Consider the following 26,423-nt stretch of genomic DNA (forward strand, 5'->3'; position numbering starts at 1 on the left):
ATGTATAGCTGAGAAAAAAGTCTATTACTTTCTAATGCCTTTCAATTTCCCCCGAGGTTTATCATACCTAACTTTTCTAAAATTCTATTCATTTCTTTTTTCTTGTTTAGTTTTTGGTTAGATTTCTCTAGTTCTGAGAGGGGAAAGTCAAGGTACTCCACTAATATACTTTTGCTGTCTATTTCCTTTAAAAATTTGGATGCTATGCCACCTAGTGCATATATGGTGTTCTCTTCATTCTGCCTAATTTTATCAATGTCCTTATTTCTGTAGACCTTCCACTATCTGTCATTTTCACAAGTCTGATGGGATCATACAAACCATAATTGGCATAACTGTAACTTGAATAAGGCCCCTGATGCTCAGTTTAATGCTCTTTCCACTTCACTTGCTGTTGCTTCTCTAAGACTAAAATAGTAATAGCTAACCTTTGGGTTGCAGTTTACAATTCACATAGCTCTTTCTATACCTTGTTTAATATGATCTTCCCAAACAAACTTGTTATGTGGGAAGGGCAAATACCATATTGTCATTTTACTTCAATTGACCTGTGGGTACACATAATATGCTTAATAGCAAATGCTTAATATTACAAGGGTCTGAAGACACTATCTCTAGAATGATTAAAGTTGAGAGTGGAGAAAGAAGATAAACGAATTTCCTTCCTCCTCCAAATCAGAGGGACCATATTGAGGTGAAGTTGAAGATTACTAATGCTTCACTATATTTCTTTTTGTTAATTATTTTTTATTCTGCACTAAACAAACATTAAATACAATGGGGATTTGTAGATACATAGTAGAAGAGACAGCTGGCACTGTGGAACACTTAGAGCTTGGTTAGACATCTAAGACACCACGGTCACCTACTGTATGCTGATCCATCTCCATTCATCTTTCCTTTTTTGTCTTCCCACTGCACTCTGATGTCTCTGGAAGAGAGAGTGAGGCAGATGACTTTACCCAACTCTGCCTGACTTAAACTCAATTTATGTATGACTCAAAAGACATCACCCATACTATTTTACCATTTTTACCTATCACAAAGTTCTGTGGTAACAGACAAGTGATGAAGCAGCAAGTGCAGATATATTGGAAGCTTTAGTCAGAACCATTCGCACAAGCATCCCAGGTCATAGGGTCGTCTTCTGACTGAATTGAAGCAATCGTGGGATTCGAAGCCCCCTGGGTGTCTGAGCAGGTTTTTTTGAAGGACCATTTTGCTCATCTCCTGGTGTGAGGAAGGGGCTAGAAAAGTTGCCCAAAAAATTGTCTGCTTCACCCATCCCTAGTTTGCTTACTGCAGTAGGTGGGGATCCCACCCTATAGTCAAAACACAAAAAATGTGAAAAAAAACCAAACAACTTTTGTAGAGATGATTCCACTCAACATTGGTACATGGAATGTTTGCATGCTTATGGACAACACAAAATCCAGTAGACCTGAAAGATGAAAAGCTCTTGTTAAAAGAAAATTCAGCAGACATCACTTCCAAATAGCAGCCCTGAGTGAAACAAAGCTGTCAAATGAAGGCTAGCTTTCCAAAGGCAGAGCTGGATACATGTTTTTCTGTAGTGACTGCAGTGAAGTGGAATGTTGTGTAAGTTTCACAATCAAAACTAATCTAGTCAACAAGCTTGTATGCCTTACCAACAGACTCATGATAATGCAATTGCTACTTGCAGGAAAGCACCAGGCCACCATCATCAGTGGGTATGCTCACACCATGATGAACCCTAATGAGGTCAAAGAAAGAGGACAAGTTTATCATTCTCACTGACTTTAATGCAAGCGTAGGAATAGAATGTAAGACATGGCAAGGAATCATTGGGAGAAATGGAGTTAGAAATAGCAACAGCAATGGTCACTTACTACTGAAGACTTGGGCAAATCATGACCTTTTCATCATCAACACTCTTCCATTTACCTAAACACAACAAAACTTCATGGATGTGCCCTTGCAGCAAACATTGGCATTTAATAGACTAACTATGCCATTGTAAGGAGAAGAGACAGACAGGATGTGAGAGTGACGAAGGTGATGTGTGGCACAGAGTGCTGGACTAATCATAAACTTTTCCTCTTCAAGCTAAATTTTCAAAACAAAACATAAATATTCAAAACAAAAGCAGCTGCTTCAAGGCAAAATGACTACCAGAAGACTTAACCTCAACAGATAGAAAACTTCTCTGAGTGGGAACTGTTCATCGTTAACTCGAAACAAAAGCTAAGACACACGGTTGGCAACAGTAGAGCAGAAAAGGATTGGGCAGCTTTCAGAGATCTGGTGTACAGAACCGTATTTACTTGTCTTTGCTGTAACATTCACAAACATCAACACTGATTTGCCAAAAATTATGGGGAAATTCAGAAGCTGCTTAATGAAAAACAAGAAACCCACAGGGTTTACTAGCAAGATGGTTCATCTGTCTCAAAGAAGGCAGTGTTTCACCTCATCAAAAGTAGAGTACAAGCGAAGCTTAGAGCGATGCAGAATTCTTGGCTCAATAAGAAGGCAGATGAAATTCAGTTTTATACTGAGAGTGACAATCCAAAATGCTTTTATGATAGCCTGAAGGCTATTTATGGGCCAAAGACCCATGGTGCATCTCAATTACTCTGTGTATTGGAGCCACATTGATTAGTGATATGGACAGGATCCTGGAGAGATTGACTGAACACTTCCACAGTGTTTTCAACATACTGTCATCAATCAATGCTGAAGCCATTGACCATATATCTCAGATTGAAGTCAATCCCTCTCTAGCTGAATTTCCAACTGAAGAAGAGGTTTTGAATGCCATTGGGCTCCTCTCATGTGGCAAACTGCCTGGTACTGATTCTATTCTGGCTGAGATTTACAAGGCAGAGGGTCCACTCCTCATTCAAAAGTTAAAGTTGACAGAAGTATACCAGGTTAAACAACAAGAGGAAGTTATCCCCCAGGAGTTCAAGGATTCCGCCATTGTCCATCTCTATAAAGGTAAAAGAAACATTGTCCTGTGACAATCACAGAGAGATCTCTCTCTTAGTAATTGCTGACAAGATTCTTGCCAGAGTCCTCCTTAAAAGGCTGATCCTTCACCTGGAATATAGTCATTTACCTACAAGTCAGTGGGGTTTCAGAAAGGGTTGAGGAATAGTTGATATGGTGTTTGCCACCCAACAACTCCAGGAAAAATGCCAGGAGCAGAATGGAGGTCTGTATACAACATTCATCCATTTGACTAAGACCTTTGATACTGTCAGTTACCAGGGCTTGTGGAAAATTATGTCAAAATTTGGTTGTACAGAGGAGTTCATCAGCACTGTACATCAATTTCATCATGGCATACTTGCATGGGTTGTGGATAATGGATGATGCTCTTGTACTTTCCCAGTCACCAATGGATTGAAGCAAGACTATGTGTTTGTTCCCATGCTTTTAACATGGTGTTCTTTTTTTTTTAATTTGGTATTTTATTTTTCCCCTAGTTACATGTAAAAACAATTTTTAAACATTCATTTTTAAAACTTTGAGTTCCAAATTCTCTCCCTTCCTCCCTCTTCACCCTCCTCCCCCATTGAGAAGGCAAGCAACTCAATATAGGTTATACATGTGCAAAACACTCCCATAATAGCTGTGTTATGAAAGATTAACTATATTTCCCTCCATCCTGTCCCCCCATTTATTCTATTCTCTCCTTTCACCCTGTCCCTTCTCAAGAGTGTTTGCTTCTGATTACCCTCTCCCCCAATCTGCCCTCTATTCTATTACCCACCCCTCCCTTCTCCTCTCTCCTTCCCCCTTACTTTCCTGTAGGATAAGATAGATTTCTATATATAATTGAGTGTGTATGTTATTCCCTCTTTAAGCCAATTCTGATGAGAATAAGGTTCACTCATTTCCTCTTAGCTCCCTCCTGTTCCCTTCCATTGTGAAAGCTCTTTCATGCCTTTTTTATGAGATAATTTACCCCATTCTACTGCTCCCATTCTCTTTCTCCCAGTACATTCCTCTCTTAATTTATTTTTTAGATATTATCCCTTCACATTTAACTCATACCTGTGCCTTCTGTCTATGTATACTCCTTCTAACTACCCGAATAACGAGAAAGTTCTTATGAGTTACAAATATCATTTTTCCATGTAGGAATGTAAACAGTTTAACTTTAATAAGTCCCTTATGATTTCTCTTTCCTGTTTATCTTTTCATGCTTCTCTTGAGTCTTACATTTGAAAGTCAAATTTTCTATTTAGCTCTGGTCTTTTCTCAAGAATGCATTAAATTCTTCTATGTCATTGAATGTCAATTTTTTCCCCTCATGGATTAAACTCAGTTTTGTTGGGTAGGTGAGTTTTGGTTTTAATTCTAGCTCCTTTGACCTCCAGAATATCATTCCAAGCCCTTCAATCCTTTAATGTAGAATCTGCTAAATCTTGTGCTATCCTGATTGTGGTTCCATAATACTTGAATTGTTTCTTTCTGATGGCTTGCAGTATTTTCTCCTTGACCTGGGAACTCTGAAATTTGGCTATAATACTCCTAGGAGTTTTCCTTTTAGGATCTCTTTCAATTTCTGCTTTACCACCTGGTTCTGGAATATCAGAGCAGTTTTCCTTGATAATTTCTTGAAAGATGATATCTAGCTCTTTTTCTTTTATCATGGCTTTCAGGTAGTCCAATAATTTTAAAATTATCTCTCCTGGATCTATATTCCAGGTCAGTTGTTTTTCCATGAGATATTTCACATCATCTTTTAATTTTTTCAATCTTCTGGCTTTGTTTTATAATTTCTTGATTTCTCCTAGAGTCATTAATTAGCTTCTATTTGCTCCATTCTAATTTTTAAGGAATTATTTTCTTCAGTGAGCTTCTGGACCTCCTTTTCCATTTGGCCAGTTCTGCTTTTTAGGGCATTCTTCTCTTTGGCTTTTTGCACTTCTTTTGCCATTTGGTCTAGTCTGTTTTTTAAAATGTTATTTTCTTCAGTATATTTTTGGGTCTCCTTTAGCAAGATGTTGACTTGTTTTTCATGATTTTCTTGCATCACTCTCATTTCTCTTCCCAATTTTTCCTCTACTTCTCTTACTTGATTCTCAAGATCCTTTGTGATCTCTTCCATGGCCTGAGACCAATTCATATTCTTCTTGGAGGCTTTGGATGTAGGAGTTTTGACTTGGTTGTCTTCTTCTGAGTTTATCTTTTGATCTTCCTTGTTACCAAAGTTTCTTTGGTCAGAGGTTTTTTCCATTGTTTGCTCATTTTTCCAGTCTATTACTTGACTTTTTAACTCTTTGTTAAGGTAGGCCTTTGCTTCCAGCATGGAGGGCACACTGTCCCAAGCTTCAAGGGTTTTGTGCAGCTGTTTTCAGAGATACTTGTAGGGACTTTTAAGTTGTCAGTTCTTCCAAGGTGGTATGATCTAAGGAGAGGTGTTTACTCCTCTCCTAGACTGTACTCTGGTCTGTGAGTGACCACAAGCACACTTTTCTGCCCTGGAAGTGTGAAGAGGGTCCCTTCTCCACTGCTGCCCAAGCTCTGATATGCTGGTGCACCTCCTTGCCCCAGGACTTCCACCAAGGCCTGAGATCCAGATCCAAGTATGGGCAAAGTAGCAGAGTCCTGCCTCAGTGCTAGCAAAGAGACTCCTGTAATGTCCTTCTGACCAGTTGTTTGATCCCCTTACAGTCTGTGCCTGAGAGCCCCAGAAGCAGCCACTGCCATTGCCAATTCAGTCACTCCCGAGGCCTGCTCCTGATTTGCTGGGGCTGGGGCTGTGCGGGAACCGGGGCTGTGTTGGTGTGGCCTGTGCTGGACTGTGCTCCTCTCTCACCCAGGTTCAACAGACCTTTCCTGCTGACCTTCTAAATTGTCTTACACTCTGTCTTTTTGTGGGTTTCATTGCTCTAGAATTTGTTTAGAATTATTTTTAAAGGTATTTGGAGGGGTTTGGGGAAAGCTCAGGCATGTCCCCGCCTTTACTCTGTCATCTTGGCTCTGTCCTCCAAACATATTGTTTTAATCAATGTTGTTGGATGCTTTCAACGAGGATGAAAATGGCATCAAGGTCAGCTACTATACTGATGGTAAAATATTAAACTTGAAAAGGCTATAAGCCAAGACTAAAGCGGAGGGAGAGTTGGTACATGATTTTTGTTCTCAGATAATTGTGTACTCAATGCAGCTTCTGAAGCTGAGAAGCAACAAAATATGGATCCATTCTCTATTGTCTGTGCTAATTTTGGCCTGACAACTAACACCAATAAAACACAGATTTTCCACCAGCTAGCACCATACCATCCATAAATCGAACCATCAGTTACAACAGATGGAACAATTTTAAATACTATTGAAAAATTCACTTACCCTTGCAGAATAAATTCCAGGGATGTACAAGTAGAAGATGAGGTTACACATGCATTGCCAGAGCTAGCTCAGTGTTTGGTAGTCTCTGAAGGAAAGTGTGAGAGAGAAGAAGTTTTAGACTGCTTACCAAACTGAAGTTCTACAGAGTTGTTATACTGACATCATTGTTGTATGCTTGTGAAACCTGGACTGTATACCAGTGCCATCCCAGGAAACTGAATCGCTTCCATTTGAATTGTCTTAGGAAGATTCTGAAGATCACCTGGAAGGATAAGATACCAGACACTGAGTTCCTTTTTTGAACTAAACTGCCAAGCATTCAAACTTTACTACAGAAAGTGCAACTCTAATGGACGGGCCATGTTTTTTGAATGCTAAACTTATGTTTGCCTAAAAGACTATTTCGTGGAGAACTCATACAAGGCAAGCATTCATATGGAGGCCAGAGGAAGAGATACAAGGACACTTTCAAGGTCTCTCTGAAGAACTTTGGACTCAATTATGCGACATGGCAGACACTGGCTCTGTGCTTTGTGAATGAAGCATAATTGCAGTAGCTCAAAAGAAATATGAGATGCGCAAATTTAAAGACATCCCCACTCCATATGTTCATATGGACCATTTGTGCCTGGCCTGTGGTAAAGCCTTCCAAGCTTGTATTGGTCTGATCTGCCATAGTAGGACAAACTGTACCTTGGCTTTAACCTAGTGATGTCATTTTGGTCTTCTTCGAGAGCAAAGGATAACAACAATACAACAAGTAGAAGAGAAAAATCAAAGATGGTAATGCAATTCTAGGCCTCATATATGGTTTGTTTTTCTTTTTAAGCATGTATTATGGTCAACTTTTAAAGCTGCTTTGCTTGTCAGGTCTTCTTTTTAACTTTTCCTTCTGTTCTTTCCATTTTTTTTAACGATGCACTTGATCATATTTTGTCTAAGTCTCCTTAGGCCCGTGTGAAGAGAAAGTATAACAAACTATTTACTTTCGTGTATTGATACTTTTTCTGAAAATTTTTGTGTCTTTTTATAAGTCCTTGTCTTATTTTCTCCTGATTGTGTATTTTGATTGACAGTGATTGATGGACATATCTTGATCAAGTCATATAGATGTTTTAAAATAGTGAAACAAAGTATAGGATCTCTAGCCCGTAGAAAAGAAGACAGGGGACTAGCAGACAGGGCAGCTTTCTCCAAGTATTTGAATGGCTTTCACATTGAAGAAACTTGTTTTGTTTGGCCCCAAAGGACAGAATTAGAAGCAATGGATGGAGGTTGTGAAATGGTAAATCTGAGCTGCTTTGTAAAGGAAAAAATTCCTAACCATTAGAGCTGTCCCCAAAGTGGAATGGACTGCCTCAGAAGATAGTGGGTTGTGTCTCAGTGAAGAATTTCAAGCAAAGGCTGGGTGGCCACATGCTGCGTATGCTCTTTGTAGGGAGGGCAGTCTTGTTCGCTCACAGATTTGACCAGATGGTATGTGAGGAGTCTTCCAACTCTTGAGGTTCTGTGATGTTTTAGTTATGAGCTTCAAAAGGAGTACTGCAGTTGGCTGGTCAAAATGCATTTTTTTTTTGGCACTGCTTGAAAAGGAAGTTTTTATTTAGTAAACTTAAACCACAAACTGTTTTTCTTAATGTGAATTTTAGTTTGAATGTAAAAAGATACAGTGTAATATTACTCGCCAATACTTTAAATGTAGAGTATTTATTCATTCAAATGTGGGGATTGAGGATGACTAATTCTTCTATCCCATCACTAATGCAAAGGCAGGTTTCTAGACCACTGAAATCTGGGCTCTAATTAAAAAAATTAAATGTGTTATACTTGGTTTAGGCTTTTTTTCTATCGAAGATGAACGTGAAAATCTGTTCTTCCCTGAAGCCATGCATTGTGCTGTTAGCTGAGTAAAATTAATCAGAGCCATGCTGTTGCTTTGTTGTACCAAAAATCTGGTGGTGCTTTCAAAATGAGCTGTACTTGTCCCATCTATCCATTTATCCTGGGAAAGATAACTTTTTAAAACCTAAATGCTTGTTAGAAGTCACTAATTAAAAATTCCCTCTTTGGAGATTGTGCATAATCTACTTTTTTAAACTTTAGTTAGAACTGTTACAACCAGTCAGTAAAGTGTCTATTATTAAGTTATTAATCTATTATATGCCAGGTATTGTTCCAAGTGCTGGGGATACAACCAAAGATAAAAGACAGTCTCTGATCTGAAGGAGCTCACATTCTAGTAGGGAAGACAACATGCAAACAATTATGCATACAAAAAAGGTACATACAGGATAAATTGGAGATAATCAGGAGAGGGAGGGCTTTAGAATTAAGGGGGATCAGGAAAGACTTCATGTAGAAGATAGCATTTTAGCTGGGCCTTGAAGGAATCCAGGGAAGCCAGAGGGTAGAGGTGGGGAGGGAGAGAATTCCACGTATAGGAAACAGCCAGAGAAAATACCAAATCAGGAGATGGAGTGTCTTTTGGGAGGAAAAAGAAAGGAGGCCAGTGTCATGGGATTTCAGGGTCCATGACTGAGTGGAATAAGGTATAAAAAAGGCTTGAAAGGTGAAGAGGGAGCAGATTTTTAAGGGTATAAACAGAGGAATTAATATTTTTATTCTGGCAGTGATAGGGAACCATTGGAATCTATTGAGTGTGTGTGTGTATGTGTGTGTGTATGTAATAAGTGACATGATGAGACCTATGCTTTTAGATGATCACTTTGACAGCTAAGTGGAAGATATACTGAAGTGGGAAGAGACTTGTGACAGAGAGGCCAACTAGCAGGCTTGGTCTCCCTGTATTTAACATAAATTAATCGGAATATTGTTTGTCATACCTAAATATAATTAATAACACAGAATTGTGAATTCAAGGTTTTCCATGAGATTTTGAATTAGGGAAATCCTAGTGTGGGATTTCCTCTGATGCATATTGACAACAATTCTACAGCTTTCATTGAGCAGACCCCTTTGGCAAGCTAATAAAGCCTACGGACACTTTCTTAGGAAGAATGTTTTTAAATGCATAAAATAAAGTACATAGGAATGGCAAGACGTTAATCATATAGAAATACAGCTATCAAAATATAGAAAAATGTTTACAGATTAGAGTAAAAACTCTTGACTTAAAGAGTGGCTGAGGGACACTTCCTCTTTAAGTAAGTTGCTTATGTTCACTCATTTTTCAGTTGTGTCCAATTCTTCTTGATCCCATTTGGGATTTTCTTGGCAAAGATACTGGAATGGTTTGTCATTTCCTTCTCCAGCTCTTTTTATAGATGAGAAAACTGAGGCAAACAGGGTTAAATGATTTGTCTAGAGGCACATAGCTACTAAGTGTCTGAGGCCAGATTTGAACTCAGTCTTCCTGAATCTAGGGCAGGTGCTCTATCCACAGCTCCACCTGGTTGCCTGTAATCACATAATTACTATGGTCAGAGGTAGTATTGGAATCCAAGACTTCCTCAGCTTAGTGCCGGCTCTTTCTTTCTCTACTAGGACATTGTTAAATATAATTAGTAATAATTAGCAATAAATAACAGCACAGAACTATGAGTTTGGTAGGTGCAATAAATGCTTATTGAATTGAATAATAATGATGAATGATCATTTGAAGATACAAGCTGTGGAATATTTGAAGATCAACAGCTTTTATAAACTTGGTTGAAACATATAGAGTTTCTCATGTATGTTCCAAATAATTTAAATAAATGTATATCAAGTAATTCTCAGAAGTCAGAGCCACAGGGGTGAATAATTAAATCTATCAACAAAAGTTAATTGAGTGGCTACTACCTGGCATGCATTGTGCTAGGATTATCAACAGACAGCTCCAGGGAAAAATAAAACTCTTCAAAGTTGTAGGACACAAGTTTAAATTGTGGGAATTTCATCCTTTGTTGCTTATTTGTTAAGATGGGAATTTGGTACCCAAACATCCAGGAAGTCCCAAAATTAAAAGCATAAACTTAAAATAAAGCATGTATTCTGATTATAGAATGTAGAGGTTGTATTTCTTTTTTTTTTAACATTTTTATTTAAAGTTTTGAGTTCCAAATTTTATCCTTCCCCTATCCCCTCCCTGAGACAGTAAGTGATCAAATATTGGTTATACACATGCAATTATGTATAACGTTTCTACATTAGTCATTTTGTACAAGAAGATTTGATTAAAAGAAAAAAATGAAAGTGAAAGATAGCATGCTTCAACTTGTATTCAAAGGATATCAGTTATTTCTCTGGAGACGGATAGTATGGTTCATCATTAGTCCTCTGGGATTGTCTTGGATCATTGTGTTGCTGAGAATAACCAAACCATTAACAGTTCTTCCTCAAACAATATTGCTTTTACTATGTTCGACATTCTCCTGGTTCTGTTTACTTCACTACGCATCAGTTTATGTAAGTCTTTCCAGGTTTTTCTGAAATTATCCTGCTTGTCATTTCTTATAACACAATAGTATTCCATTACGATCATATAAGGGTTGTATTTCTAAAGGAATAAATGTTTTAGTTCTTAAACAGTTAGTCCTTTATCTCTCTTTTATCAAGTGAAGGCAGCATGAATAGAGAATAAAATGCTGGTCTAGGAGTCAGAAGACCTGGCTCAGACACTGCCTAGCTATGCGATCCTTCTGGCAAGTCACTTAATCTTTCTGAAACTCAGTTTCCTCATCTGTAAAATTATAGGCTTAGACTCAGTGATCTCTGAGGTTCTTCCCAGTTCTAAATCTATGATCATATGAAAAGGGACATAGTTATCTTTTTCATTTGAAAAAAAACAAACAAACCTGACAATATGGATGTTGACTCCATATAGTTGATTATTTTTCCTGTAATATTTAGAAGAACCAATATATGTTGTTCCATTTGTTTTAATATTCTTTTTAATTATTATTATTTTTACTGCAATTAAGTAATGAATCTTAATTAGGGAAGTAGTTTATTGCATGAATTACTCAATGGTTTCTGGAAGCCTTGAACTCTGGAAGGAGAGCTAACTTTCAGTTTAGAGCATCACATGATGAGAGATCATGTAGTCTTTTTATGTTCGCATCATACTCTCCATTAGTGTGATGGTAAATATTTAACAATCAGCCCTCCAAAAATGTATGCACAATATTTAAATTTAACTTGCATTATTAACATTTTCTATATCACTTTATTGTCAGCCAAACAATAAATCAAGCCCCAATTTGTGATGTTGGCCTGTTTTCAAGGGAAAAATGCTCAAGCTGAAAATTTAACAGTTAGCTCTCACGTGTTGGTTTGAGCTAACTCCAACACACCTCTGATAACTGCATAAAATAAAGCAAACTCTGATATCTAGGATTCAGTTATATTTTTTTTTAATCCAGTAGAGAAGCATATTTCGTAACTTCACTTTGTAGCTTGTTTAAAGATTACTACAAAGCAGTAATTACTAAGACAAGGTCTCTATGAATCCTGAGGGACAAACAAGGGCTTGTCTTCTCAATTCTACTTTTAAACAAAGGATGGTCACTTATATTGATTGATGTTCTGGCCCTGGTGATCACGCTCTTGTGATCCATCGCATTGGCCAGTTAGTCAGGGTTGCTCTTTGCTTTCAGATGACTGTTAGGTCCCCAACAACAAAGCCTCCTAAAGATAATCCAAATCACATCTAGCAACACCTGGCATCTTGCTAAATGGTACCACACCTAATGGAACACAGTATAGTAGAGACAGCACTGGATAGAGAACCCAGAGGACCTGGGTTCAAATCCTAGATTTATTACTTACTATGTCAATGACTGTGGGCTTTTCTTGGCATCACATATCTTATTCCAACCCAGAGCTCTTATCCATAGAATATAAGCTCCTCAAGAGTATGAATTATTTTGTTCTTTGTATTTATATCCATAGTGCCTAGCACCCTTCCTGGCTCTTAATAAATGCTTGTTAATTGATTAATCTTGAAAATACTCACCTTAAAGCAGCAATAGTTTCTGGGTGGGCAAATAAACAACTGATTTATGGGTATAACTGATGTTGACATAATGTAGTAAAGAGCTTTTTAACTAAAACATTATATATGTTAATTAACAAGCATTTATTATGCAAATGTGTGCTAAGGGCTGAGGATACAGAGAAAGGCAACAACTGGACCTTGTCCCCAAGGAGCTCACGTTCTAGTTGGGGAAAGAAAATACCAATAACTATGCACATACCAATGGAAATAATATAAATGAAAGACTATTTCAGAAGGGAAACACTAGCAATGGGCAGGACCAGGAAAAGCTTCTTGCAGGAGATGGGATTCCAGCTGAGTTTGAAGGAAGCTAGAGAAGCCAGGAGGAGGGGATGAGGAAGGAGAAAATTCCAGTCATGAGAGATAACCACTGCAAATGTACAAATTAGGTAGATAGTGGACTGTGAGTAAGGAACAGTGAGTGAGAAGGCCAGTATCACTGGATCAAAGACTGCATAGAGAGGGGTAAAGTATCAGAAAACTTAAAAGGTAGTCAGAGACCAAGGGTGAAAACCTGAAAAGGGGATTTTTATATTTGATCCTGAAGATAATGGGAAATAACTGAAGTTTATTAAATAGGAGAGGATGTGATATGGTCAGTCTTGTTCTTTAGGAAGATCCCTTTGGCAGGTGAGGAGAACATGAAAGTGTAGACTTGAGATTCGATCAATGTGAAGGTTCTTGCAGTTGTCTTGGGGTGAGCTGATGAGAACTTATGCCAACGTGTGGTAGGTATGAAAGTGGAGAGAAGGGCATATATACAAGAGATGTAAAAGTACAAATGACAGGAGTTGGATGAATCAGACCAGTAGAGTGAGTTTGAGAGAGGAGTCAAGGATGACACGTCAGATGACTGGGAGAATATTTGTTTCCTAGATAGTAATAAGGAAGTTGGGAAGGAGGGGAAAGATAATGAGTGGAATTTGGATAATTTGAACTAAAGATATCCAAAAGGCTGTTGGTGATGAGAAACTAGAGCTCAGGGAAAAGTTCAAGATATATTTATAGATCTAGGAGTCATCTACATAGATATGTAGCTCCTGTGGGAGCTAATGATATCACCAAATGAAATAATGTAGAGTGAGAAGAAAAAAAGGGCTCCACATAGACCCTTGGGAGACAAAAATAATTAGTGGCTATTACCTGGATGAAATTCCAGTAAAGGCACCTTAGAAGGAGTGACCAGGTATGTAGGAAAAGAACCAAGAGAAAAGAGAAAAAACCTAGAGAGTATAGAGTATTCAAGAGAAGAGACAGATCAATAGTGTCAAAGGCTATGAGAGGGTAAGAAAGATAAGGACAAAGAACAAGCCACTAAAATTATTAATGAAGAGGTAATTGATAATCTTATCAAGCAGTTCCATTTGAATGATGAGGTTGGAAGTCAGATTTAATGGGGTTTATAATTGAGAAGAGGAAGTGGAGGCAGAGAGTGCAGAAGGAATTTAGCCACAAAAAGAGAAGAGAAGAGATATGGTATGACAGGTATTGTGAATCATCAGATGAAGTGAAGGTTTTTTTTTTTTTTAAGGGGAATGTAAGGGTGCACTTCAATAGTCAATGACAGATTAGTGAGAGTCTTGGGATGATAGAAGGAACAATATACTGAGGAAGATAGTGTGGAAATGCCATGATGATGACGGTGGCTGTGGTAGTGGCAGTAATAGAACAAGCTCCCAAATGCACAGATACCAGGCTGCTATAACAAAGGGTTCTGAGATTTGGGTCTTGGGTTGCCATCCTATCTGGACTTTTGGCCAGGTTCATATTACCTGTCTGTGTGAGATAAGATTTTCAATGTGGCCATTTTCCAGGAACTGCTGCCACAAAGTCTGAGATGTTGGCATTGCCTCAGGCTGGTCATGGTTCACAAATGGAGGATTTTTAGAAGCTGCAAAGGAATTTTCCATAGCAGTTCTTGTTGAAAAGTGAGAAAAAGATAGTCAGAAGTTTGGCCAGGTGTTCACAGCCCTTTGTGATGTTGGAGTCTCTCTGAACCTATTCTGTATCTTTTTAAGCAGTAGAGAGAGGAAACAGCTTCCTTTAGAATGTAAACTCTGCCATCAGATTGCCTTATTTATTCCTCCTTTCTAAGGAAAGTGCATCCCTGAACCATTCTGGCCATTTAACATTCAAATATGGACCTATAGTCTTTGTTCTACAGATGGAAGCCTATTCTATCTGTTGTAACCATACTGTTCCAGCAGTTCACCAATGCTAGAGTGCCCTTCCTATCTACTTCATGCCAATTAACACAACTTCGATTTTTAATTCCACACAATTTGTGCTTAACTACTTCACTATTTTTATTTACAGTAATTTCCATCTTTTGACTTGTATGAGCAGTGACAAATTAGAGAGATAAAGTGCACTATTCAATTGAACTATGGCCAATACTTAATTATGTAGCTCTAGGGGACAACAGATTTGTAGCCATTATATGAAGTAACGAAAATTATGGGTTTAATTGTTTCATGGTAATTGTTATTGTACAATTTTGGGGTCATTTATTGCCAACCCTCCCTCAACCGCATATGCTATTTTATTTCTAGTGGATCCTACGTTCCAAAGGATTTGCATATTCATAGTCTACAAACTCTCATTAGGAGAAACCAGATTATGTATGCATCCATAATTCATTTTCATAACCAATTACTTTAGTTTTTATCACAAACATATGAACACATAAATAAGCCTTCTCTGTTCAGCCATAGATGACTGGAGTTACCCTTAAAACTCTTGATCTGTATTAGGTTTTATTTATCTTTAGAATACAGTACAATAAGCCTTCAAATGATGGGTTCTTCTTTCAATTCCAAAGCTAGACTGGAGGTACTACCTCTCTTCAAACCACCACGTACCTGAGCCTCGTGAGTCTCCAAGGGAACTTGCTCCTAAATAAAGAGATGCGTCAGCTGGGGTCACTTTTGTTACCAGCATAAATGTAGATTTCCTGGTCTCTGATATTTGTCAGTGGAAGCTTCAGAGACTTCTAGAATTTCTCTTCCTGTCCCAGAGGGAGCGAGACCTTAAGTTGCTGGACAGGGTAGAGTAGGAAGTACAGAGAGGAAATAGACGGGTAGAAGTAGTAGTGAAAGAACATCAAAAAGCCAGTCATCTTCATGGTTTCATGATATAGTCAAGTTTGGTCCCAGAGAAAAGAAGCAATCCGATGGATGGAATGACTAATGGTGCTCTGTGGTGCATTGGACCATGGCAATTTCTTTGCTGTTATTGACACTGCATCTTTCTTTTTCTGGAGAAGGCTAGTATTAAAACACATATTCTGTACTAGAGAATATCAAGAGATGACAAAGTTGAACTTGTATTAAATGAAAAAAAAAGGAGACCTTATATAAAAGATGCATGTTGGAAGACTATGTTGCAGCATCATGGTGAGGAGGAGTAGAATAGTATCAAGAAAGCCAGATTTGGAGTCATAAATTCTTTGTTTGAATACAGGGTCAGTCCTTGTGTTACTATCTGTGTGTTTTTGTCCAAGACACTTAGCCTCTCTTGGCCTCTAATTTAGTCACCGGGTCTGTGCTTGTGGCCTGGGTCTGCCATTTATTACCTCTATGACTTTGGGGCCTCTCTGGGCCTCAGCTTCCTCATCTGTAAATTGAAGATGTTGAACTCCATAGCCTCTGGGATCCTGTAGAGCTCAAGATTGATCATTTTATGATCCTAGGCTCCATAAAATGAGGAACCTGGACCAAATAAACTCCAGGGCTCTTTCTAGATCTAAATTCCATTGTCTTTTAGGGTTAATTTTCAAAGGTTAATCCAGTAATCATATCTAGGAAGGTATACCATTAAAGAGTAAAATAAAAAAAAATTATGAACATCCTTTCTCTTTAGACAGGTATAGAAATGGCCACCCATTCAGAAAGACCTCTCTCCCTCTCATCTTCTTCCTCAACTATAAACACAGGCTAATCACAATAATATTAATTCTTGTGTAGACCATTGATGAAACTGTTCTCACATATTTATTACAATTAGCCAGAGGGAGGGGTGTTTCTAGGGGACAGGGACAAGTGGATCACAGCATTATAGATCTGGACCTAGAAGTAATTTTGGAGGTTATTTAATCCAATCCATTTATTGCATAGATGAAAAAATTGAGTCCCAAAGATGTGAAATGATTTGCCTAAGGTCACACAGTGGTTGAACTAAGATTTGAACCTGGGTCCTTGGACTCCAGTCCAGCACTCTTTCCATTGTTCCATCTAGCTCTTCCAATTTCATCTCTACACATGTTCACAGTGTAGACCAGGTCTGTACAACCTGCAGCCTGCCAAAGGATTTCGGGCAGTCTGTGAAAAATGTAGAGAAACATTCTCTACATTTTTCATGGGTCATCTAAAATACTTTAGTGTGCCACCCATGGACCTCTACATTTTTTGAGGGCTACCTGAAATCTTCTGGCAGGCCCCAGGTTGTGCAGGCCTGGTGTAGACTCTGAGTTTCTCTAGGTCTAGTTTCTTTTCTTGGTCTGTCTAAGAGATTTGCTTAAAGAAATAGATATTGAGCAGTGTCGAGAGAAGGACATTTTACTGGACAATTAGATAACTTTTTTCTTAAAGAAAAGTAAAAGTTGTCTTCCCAAATACTTTAGACTTTGTAGATAATAATCACATTTCACTTCTTGGCAATCTTTTAACAGGTAAAATCTTACCATGTCAAGAAAGACTGAATACCTGTGATTGGACACACCAGCCAGATATGAGTCTGTGTTATGAAAATGGCTTTGACCATGAATCTGCAAATGAAAAATCCTGCTGTAAGTGGTAAAGTGGAGTGACTGCCCGGGGCCCCTCCTTGATTGGTGAATATTGTATAGTCATTGCTTTGTTGGGAAGTAGCAATTCACAAAACTTGGGGCACACCAATAGGAATGCTTATTAGTTAACTTCTCTTCTACCTTTAAAAAATGGCAGTATTGGAGATAGCATTCAATTTCTATTTAGAGATAGCCCACTAGATAGTGATAGCCTAAGGTATTGCCATATTATTCAGAAAAAAAGATCTCATAAAGCTATCTTGATTTAATATAACAAAATTCGGTAGTGCACATAGTAGGTATTTAATGTCTGGTGGATTTGATTCTTAAAATTCATAAGGTTTCACTAAAATTAAATTATTTATGATTACCATGAGCATTGTCAGTGTGATGAAGTGGGTAGAACCTTTACTTTAAAATCACAAAGACCGAGGATCAATGTCTATTTCTGATACATACTGGCTATGTGACCATGGTCAAATCATTTTATTTCTTAGTGCCCCAGGAAATTGCCTGAGATTGGGATTCTTAACCTGGGGTCAGACAACTTATTTTTTTCAATATGATTGTTTCCTTTATAATCCTATATATTTTACTTTATGCATTTAAATACATTCTATCTGAGAAGGCATCCCCAGGCTTTACCAGACTGCCAAAGGGGTCTGACACAAACATGTTTAAAAACCCAAGTTGCTTATTTGCATCAGAGGAAATAGGAGGAAAGTCCTTTACCCATGGAATCACAGGTCAAGGTATCTCCATCCATCTACAAAATACACAGAAATACATAATGCTCTATTTCCCTGCAGCAAAGTGATATGACTCCATTTAATAAATAGGAAAATTGGGGATGAGGCTGGGTGGAATTTGCATGCTCTGCCTTTGCAAGGCAGGTATGTACTTCTTTTTTCTATTTTCTTTCCTGTCAAGATTGGTACCGAGTCAGAGGTGGGTAGCAGGATTTTAACTGGGATTTGAGAGAGAGGGGAGTCGAATCTGAATGACATCTGGAGTCTGGGTTTGTTGATCGAAAATCTTTCTACCTTACTCTACTTTTCTTGTGCCTTCTACACTTGTCACCATCTCATTCCTTGACCATCAACTGGAATGAGGCTGTCCTAGAACTTGGGGTAAGCCACAAGTTGGGAAGTGAGTAATAGGAGGGAGAGTACCGATTCTCAATTATTTCCTGCTTGCTTAGATCTTGGAAAAGAGAGAAGGTGCTGACAGTCCTTTTCATTTTCACCACCCTTGAGTATCCTCCTCTTGTCTGTGCTTTGCCTTTGGAGCTCGGTTTTCTTTCCAATTTGCTTGCCCTGGTCCCCACTTTCTCAGGGCCAGGCCAATTATTCCTCTCACCCCAAAGTTTTCAGCCACCTAGGATTTGGAGGTACCCCTTCTCTCTACTAGCCTTTTCTCCCTAAGTGCAAGGGTTCAGTTATTAATAGAGGGAAAAGAATAAGAAATTACACAGCACCTTCTATGTACCAGGTACTGTGCCACGTGCTTTTTACAAATATTATCTCATTTGATATTATGCTGTTTTATTTAAACAAATAACATAGGGTTAACTTTTACAAAGGAATATTTACTTCCAAGATATAGGCTGAACATACATTTTTTTCCTAACACATTTGGGATATAATTGTTCCTATGCCATTTCAGTCTCTTGGGGGTAGGGAAAGAGATTAGGCTCACCGTTTAGCTTAGTTATTCTCTAACTTTGGTTCTACCAACTTCAAGGCCAAAGCCTTTATCATAGCCTGGCTTCTATTGGACTGGACTCCCAAATGTCACAGTCTAATGATGATTGTTCTCTGTTCTAGAGGCCTCAATGATGGGCTGACTGTAACACCAGGCTTATATTCCTGGATACCCTTATTCCATGGCTCATATCAGAGAGACCCAATACCTGAACCTAGAAGGAGAAAGAATGAACCAAAAGGTTGAAGGCTTAGGCAGGCAGGTGATGAAGTATTTCTTGAGTTTACAATATGCTGGGGATACATAAACACAAATAAAAAAGAAAAAAAGACAGCTCCTGCCCTCATGAAGCTTAGATTCTAGTGGAGTAAGGCAACCTATAAAAGGGAGCTAAAAAGTGGGGGGAATAGGAAGAGGCAGTCCATGGGGCAAGGAGACGAAATCTGGAGATTCAGAAGCATGGCTTAGGTCACTTCCCAAAATGGAGGACCCAGGAGAAAGAGCAGTGAATGGAAGGAAATTCCAGAGTGAGAAGGCCAAAGGGACTGAGGGAAGTTCCAGGTCCATGGGAGGAGGAGGTCATTTGGCTTGGGGGCTGGAGAAGGAGGTCCTAAACCTATTCCTTTTATGGATGGTGAGTGAAGACTCTGCACCCTCTAGGAGGAATGCATTTGAAGCCCCTCCCCCACGATGACTCAGACCTTTTGAAGTAGCTGATAGTTTGGGCTATGCAACCAACAGAAAAAGATTCCTCCCAGCTAAGTGGTAGGACATTGCAGAATGTCCAAACATGGTTTTTCAGTCTCCCAAAAATAGTTCCCAAGAGCCTTTCATAGGGGTAACACCATCTTAGGTAGTCTAGACATGTAATAGACCTGTCCCTATTATGCACACTGGCTATCACCTAGCTATGCAGGATTGGAGGTTCCCATGTTCATATATCCTCTGCCTCTCCACCAACCACCTTGCTCTCCTTCCTCACTCCCATCCCTATTCTTATCATCCCTTGATCTTCACAGAGTTTGAGAGACCCTTGGTAGATACAGTGGAGATTTGCTAGTTTACTAAAAAGTGAATTTATTTGCTAGGCAGGGGCCCTGGGGAGTTGCCCCCTCCCTTTCTAGAGCTTCCCCTTCTATGAATGTCTTTCCTCCTGGCCCTCAGGTTAAGGCATCTCAGAACCTGGGACATGGGAAGAAAGATGTCCTTCTTGGGATGATGATAACCTACAACATGGGAGAGTTAAGGGAAGGAGGTCCAACAGAGATGGCAGAAGGAGTGGCCCCATGTTGCCACAGTTAGTTACTTAATTAGAAACAAATTCCTTAAAAACAATTCTGAGTAATCAGACACAAAGTAGTTTGCCCAAGTTGAATCAGTGAGAGAATTAGGCCTAGGATCCTTTGTTATTCCCTAATACAAAGCAGAGCTATTTTTTCCCCCCGTAGTATGTCAGTTTTGTGGATTTGAGTCTGATACGTGTGGTTGGGGCTCTGCAACATCTTCCAAGGAAGTTTCCTGGGTCCGTACAAAAGCAAGAGAGAAACTGGAGTTTGGATCAGCACCTCCAGAAGATCAAGGCGGTGATACAGAAGGTAGGGAAACAAGGATACTAACTGTTTTGTGTTAGTCTTACGAATGTGTTTTTATTGCACGAGTATGAAAAATGCCATTGGGCATTTTTGATGGGAATACTATGTGTTAAATAGGTTGTGATTGGTACCATAGCTATAGCATGAACACTAGCAAGGGTCCTTCTTCCACGGATACATGTGGCAAATCATCTATACCAATGGCGTCAAACTCAAATAGAAATGAATCTCTGCTACTTTCATATTGATTAAGAAAACTGCAATTTAACATTATCTCTGTTGTATTTTTATTTATTTATGTTGTACCTTTATAATTCCCAATTACATTTATTTTAATCTGGTGGGAGGATAGCAAGTTTGTCACTTCTAAACTACAGGTTTTTAACCTGGGATCAATACAAGGAACACTGAGGAGGTCTGTGAGTACATTTCAAGTGCTCTGAGCACTTGGATGTGGGAAAAATTACACCTTTATTTTCACTAACTCTAATTGAAATTGAGCCTTTTCTTCAGTTATTTAAAAAACATGATTCTGATGGGTTTCTCCAGTCTGTTGAAGGGCTCAGTGACAAAAAGAATGTTAAGACACTTACTCTAAACTGTTGAGAATTGTTTTTGCTTGTGGCATTTTATGACTAGTGGCCAAAAAAAATTCATTAGCCAGCGACCCATCTTTTAGTGACGTACTTCTCTAAACTAGGTTAGTTTGGATGACAGATACCAACTCCATCATGGGATTTGTACTTGAAGCCCTTCCACACATTTATAGCTTCTTTTTCATTGGCTTTCAAGAGCCCAGGATTACCCATGTAGCACCATGAGGCTTTGGAGTTGGACTTGAATGAAGACCGTCTTTCTCTTTATTAGAAATTGATAGAAAGGAATCTCTTCTCTAGCTGTTTAGAGACAGAGTTACCCTGGATTACATTTTTACCAGTCTAGTTTTTATTGTTTTATTAATGCCAGAAAAGGTTCGTACTCAGTGATGGACTCAAAAAAAAAAAAAGCCTTTTTATATATCTACTTCCTTACCCTTCTTGTCATTGCAGTATTGTTAGTGAGTTGTTTCTCCTGCTCCACCCTGCCTCCCCCCTCCAGTCTCTAACCTCTAATTTCCATCTGTCAGTGTATTATTATCACATTTATTAAATTCCTACCATTATCAACTCTATCCTAGGCACTGTGGGAGGCACAGGAAAACACATTGGATATTCCATTAAAATAATCCCAAAGCATTAGGAGCAACAATAGTAATAACACAAGCTAAATATTCTCCTTGTTTCCTTTAGTTAGTGTGGTGGGTGTTTGAGTAAAGGAGGCAGATATGGGTTTTAGTCCTAGCTCTATCACTAAAAATTCTGCACGGTACAAGCAAGTTGTTTAGCGTTTCTAGGCTTCAGTTCCCCGATAAGGCCTAACAGTACCTGACATATTTACATCATATAGATGAAATGAATTAAAATATGTGAAGGTTTTGGAAAAAATTAAGTGCCATACAGTGCCAAGATCAAATTCATTTCAACTTCATAATACTTATCAAATACCTACTATTTACAAGGTACTGTGTTACACAATGAAGACACAAAGAAGGAAAACAATAGTTTCTACTCTCAAAGATCTTACAATCTAATAATTATGGTATTCAATTATACAAAAAAAGTATTTTAATAGGTAGAATGTGATGAAAGCAAAGAAGATCAATGAAAGTACCAAAAAAAGAGAAAGAAAGAAAGGAAGGAAGGAAGAAAGAAAGAAAAAAAAGAAACCTTTGAAGAGGAAGAGATCATGGTCAACTGGGGAAAATGGGGGGATGCTTCACGAAAGAGGTAGGACCTGAGCTGAATTTTGTGGAAAGAGAAGAATTGAAATAGATAGAAATAAGGAAGGAACATATTAAGGCATGGTAGATAACTGCACAAAAGTGTAGAAATGGGAGGATGTGGAACAAGATCAGGGGACAGCTGCTGGTTCAGTTTGTCTAGAATGTAGAGTATACAAAGGGCAGGAAAAATAGTGTCAAGGAGGTTAGATCTTTTCCTGGGTTTGACCCAGACTAGGGAGGGGACCTTAAATGTTAGTCTGAGAAGTTTGAATTCTGTCACAGAGATAGAAGAGAGTCATGGAGGTTGCTGGCTGCTAATATTACTATGTTTATTATAAGCATCAATTAATCAACCAAAAAGCATTTTGTTGACTTTATGCCAGGTACTGTGTGAGGTGTTAGGGATACAAATATAATGAGTCAAACAATCCCTAGTCATGAGGAGCTCATACTCAGCACCATCATTTTAAACTTGGGCAATCAAATAAGATGGGCAAGGCATTTCTGTTTCATATTTTGCCTGAAATGTATTCAGCATCAGAGCATATTGTTATTGACCATGAGAGTAGCACCACCGCATTTGGACCTGGCTACCTCAGTATGCTGTGTCCCATTTGTGGAAGTGGCTGTGATATCTAAGAAAGTGAAATCAGGAAGAGAGGATGAGTCAGAGACACATATAGAGAAGAAATTTGTACTGGAAGAAATACAATTTTAAAGGTACACAGGGATCGATTTTCAAGGTTTCTAAAAGAGGGAGGAGATTCCAAAAGAATTAAAAAAGATGATACTTTTACAAAACGAAAAAGACAATGAGAACACCTTCGTATCTACAGAACTCTATGCCTACTTTCTCATATCTCTAAAATCTTCAGGAAACTCTTCTATGCATATACCAAGGCTATCTTGAATGAAATCACCAGTAGGGAATAGTTAGGGTTACCCAAATGATTTTCTTCAACAAGCCGTGTTCCCACTGTTGCATCACAACTAAGAAGTATGGGAAATTCAAAATTTGGCCTTCATAGATAGCTGTTAGCTTAAACAAAATCACTTGACTCAGTAGACAATATTGTAGCCTCTCATCCAACAACATGCTTGTCCCTCATATATAGATTAGAATCATAGAGGATTCTTCGGTGGTGTGTCAATTACTTAGCACAAGCAATCTTTGCTTATTTTCATTTTTGACAGTGCTGGTCATTCATTTGTGCTTCTGTTGACAATAAGAGGCTAACTCAGAACATCTGATCTTTACCAGATGAAGTCAGATTGAGCTAGATGCCCCGCCTTTATTTACTCCTCTTTTGAGAGCTGGATTTTATGCCGTGTAGAAGTATTCCACTGTTCTGTTTTTGTTTTATTTTTAGTTTTGAGGCTTTGGAGAATGGATATCGCTCCAAGAAAATACGCAAAAGTTGAGGTGCTTAAAGAGCACATTTCAGTAGCTGTTGGTGTGGGGAAGTCAATCATGTCAAAGATCATTCAGGTCCTAAATGAAACAAGATCGGTCATACTGAAGCACAGAGGAAAGTATAGTTGAGAACATAAGAACACTGTCAAGAACAGACAAAATATTTCTGCAAAACAGCTGAATTTACCCTCTGAAAACAAGCAGAAGGCTTTTTTCAGCTTTTAAAGGGTTGTTACTGTTTCTTTAACAGAATAGCTTGGGTTTTTTCAAGGTGGAAAACCACAAGGAGACCAGTTTTTAAAAACAGCCAACACATATTTCAGTGACTAACAAAATACTTATCAAAGGCAAGACAGGACAAATACTGAAGTATCAAAAACTAGAAGAAAGGACATTTTGACTGGTAGACCTCAATTTTTCAGTAATGTTTATATAAAAACATATGATCAAACGAAAACCACAGGTTTCTCTTACCATCTTGCTCAGCCTCTCCTCTTCCATCACTTATTGCTCTTCTACCAACATACTACTTATCATAAGAACCAATCCTTCTAGCATGTTCTAGTACCATCTTTATCCAGGCTAGCTTCTTACTATTTTCTCCATATATTAACACTCTGTCGAATCAATCAACCAACCCACAAGTATTTATTAAGCATCTGCTCTGTACTGTGTTTGGCATCTAGAATGTCAAAATTATGATGCCCTAAATACTTCAACTAATTACTCTTTCTCAACCTCTATCTGTCTGTCTGTCTATCTTTCTGCTGAATTTGAAGTTAAGAAGACCTGAGTTTGAAAGCTGCCCCTGAATCTGAATAGCTATGTGACCTTGGGCAAGTTATTTAACCTTTCTGAGTCTCAGTTTACTCCTCTGTAAAATGGGTCTATTATACTTGTAGTATCTGCCTCATAAGCAGAGTTGTTGTGGGAATTAAATGAAATAAACATGACATATTATTGACTATCCGAATGTACCTTCCCAGTCTTCTTCTCTTGTTCATATATTCTTTCAGTCTCACAAGTTTCTGTCCTTTTCTCTTCTTTCTTAATCAAGTGTTTAGCATAAATGTTCAGCATAAATAGATGTTTAATAAATGTTTATTGATTGAAAATACTCATCTACTCTCATGGCTTCTATTATCAACCATATACAGAGGTATACCTCCAGCCCCAAATGCCCACATACCTCTGAGCCCTATCAGCACTGAGAATGTTCTATCTCAGTGGTAACTTCAGTTATTTCCTGCTCACTTTGACCTTCTCCCACAATTTCCCTCTCCTTCACCAACCGCATTCACTCACTTGCCAAGCCCCGTCAATTCTAGATCTATCACATTTCTCTGTCTCGTCCCCGTATTTATATTCCTCAGCTACACCCCTAACTCAGGTTGTTTTTTTTACTCCTAATTAGTCTCCAGGCTCCATTCCCTCCATTCTCCAAGTCACAACACAGCTGCCAAAATCATCTTCTTAAGGCAAAAGTCTGACTGTGATTTGCCCTGCTCCAATGTTTTGGATAAAATATACTCTTCCACCTGGTGTTTAAGACCCCGAGCTATCATGCTACAACCTGGTTTCCAAGCTTATTTCACCCTTTTCCCTTCATGCACTCTCTGTGGTCTAGACAAATGGGACTATTTGCTATTGCCTGATCTCATCCTGTCCTCTCCAGCTTCTGTGCAATTGTGTAGGATTTTCTATCTATTCGGAATGAAACCTGTCTTCCATCCTTGCCTGTTAAAATCACTCTTCCTTTAAGGGCTAAGTCAGTGGTTACTTTTTTCTATGAAGCTTTCCCTGCTTTTACGACCTGGAAGCGATCTCTTTCTGCTTATATTTTCTTATGACATTTTGCTGCTCTATTGCACACTAAAATAGTTTACCTTTTGTCACACTTCATTCTGTATGTTAGATTTTAGTAAGCTCCTTAACCATAACTAGCATTTATATATGGCTTACTATGTGCCAGACACTGGGCTAAATGCTTTACAATTATCATCTTGTTTTATCCTCACAACAGCATTGGGAGATAAGTGCTATAATTATCCCCATTTTACAAATGAGGAAACTGAGGTAGACAGAGGTGAAGTGACTCTTCCCTGGGGTTATACAACTAGTAAGTATCTGAGGTTGGATTTGAACTCAGGTCTTCCTAACTCTAGAGCCCAATGCTTTAGGCACTGTGACATCACCTAACTGCCCCTTAAGGAGAGTGACTGTGTTAGTTTTCATCTCTCTATCCCCAATGTATACACACTGCCTTTCATTCCATACATAATATATGTTTGTTGAATTGCAGTTAACATGTTCCATGATGGAAAGGGCACACTGGGCTTGGAGATGAAGATATGGGCTTGTGTCTTCATTAGCTCTGTGACCAAGGGGAGATCTTTACACTTTTCTGGGCTTCTGTTTCCTTATATGCAAAATCAGAGGTCTTCATTTTTTGAATTCAAAATTGATCATTTCATTTTCTTTTTATAACTTTGTGTAAACTATTTGATTTCATTTCCTTCTTTATGTCTTCTCTAAACTGGATTGTTCTTAATCTAGTATGCAATGACCATAGCCATTGATTTTTTTTTTTTTGTATTCATGATTCTAAGTCTATTAAGAATTTTTTTGGTCTCTGTAAACAGCTCTCATTTCAGCTTGAGTGGAATTTCAAATTGTGCTGCCTGGTTCTCACTTCTTAATCTTAAACAGGAAATGAACCACACCTCTATTTCCAAAGGGTTCTTTAACATAGGCTTTAC

The 26,423-nt window shown here is 38.4% G+C and overlaps 1 protein-coding gene across 1 annotated transcript in view; it reads left to right on the forward strand.

Annotated features, from left to right (window-relative positions):
• MALRD1 (MAM and LDL receptor class A domain containing 1) overlaps positions 1–26,423 on the forward strand; it is an 832,608-nt gene that overhangs the window by 59,125 nt on the left and 747,060 nt on the right. Inside the window, 2 exon segments of the mRNA XM_027847861.1 lie at positions 17,016–17,132; positions 20,285–20,431. Coding sequence (XP_027703662.1) covers positions 17,016–17,132; positions 20,285–20,431 — 264 coding nt within the window.

This window comes from Vombatus ursinus, unplaced genomic scaffold (assembly GCF_900497805.2).
Source record: "Vombatus ursinus unplaced genomic scaffold, bare-nosed wombat genome assembly UNPS02005459.1, whole genome shotgun sequence".
Lineage (NCBI taxonomy): Eukaryota > Metazoa > Chordata > Mammalia > Diprotodontia > Vombatidae > Vombatus > Vombatus ursinus.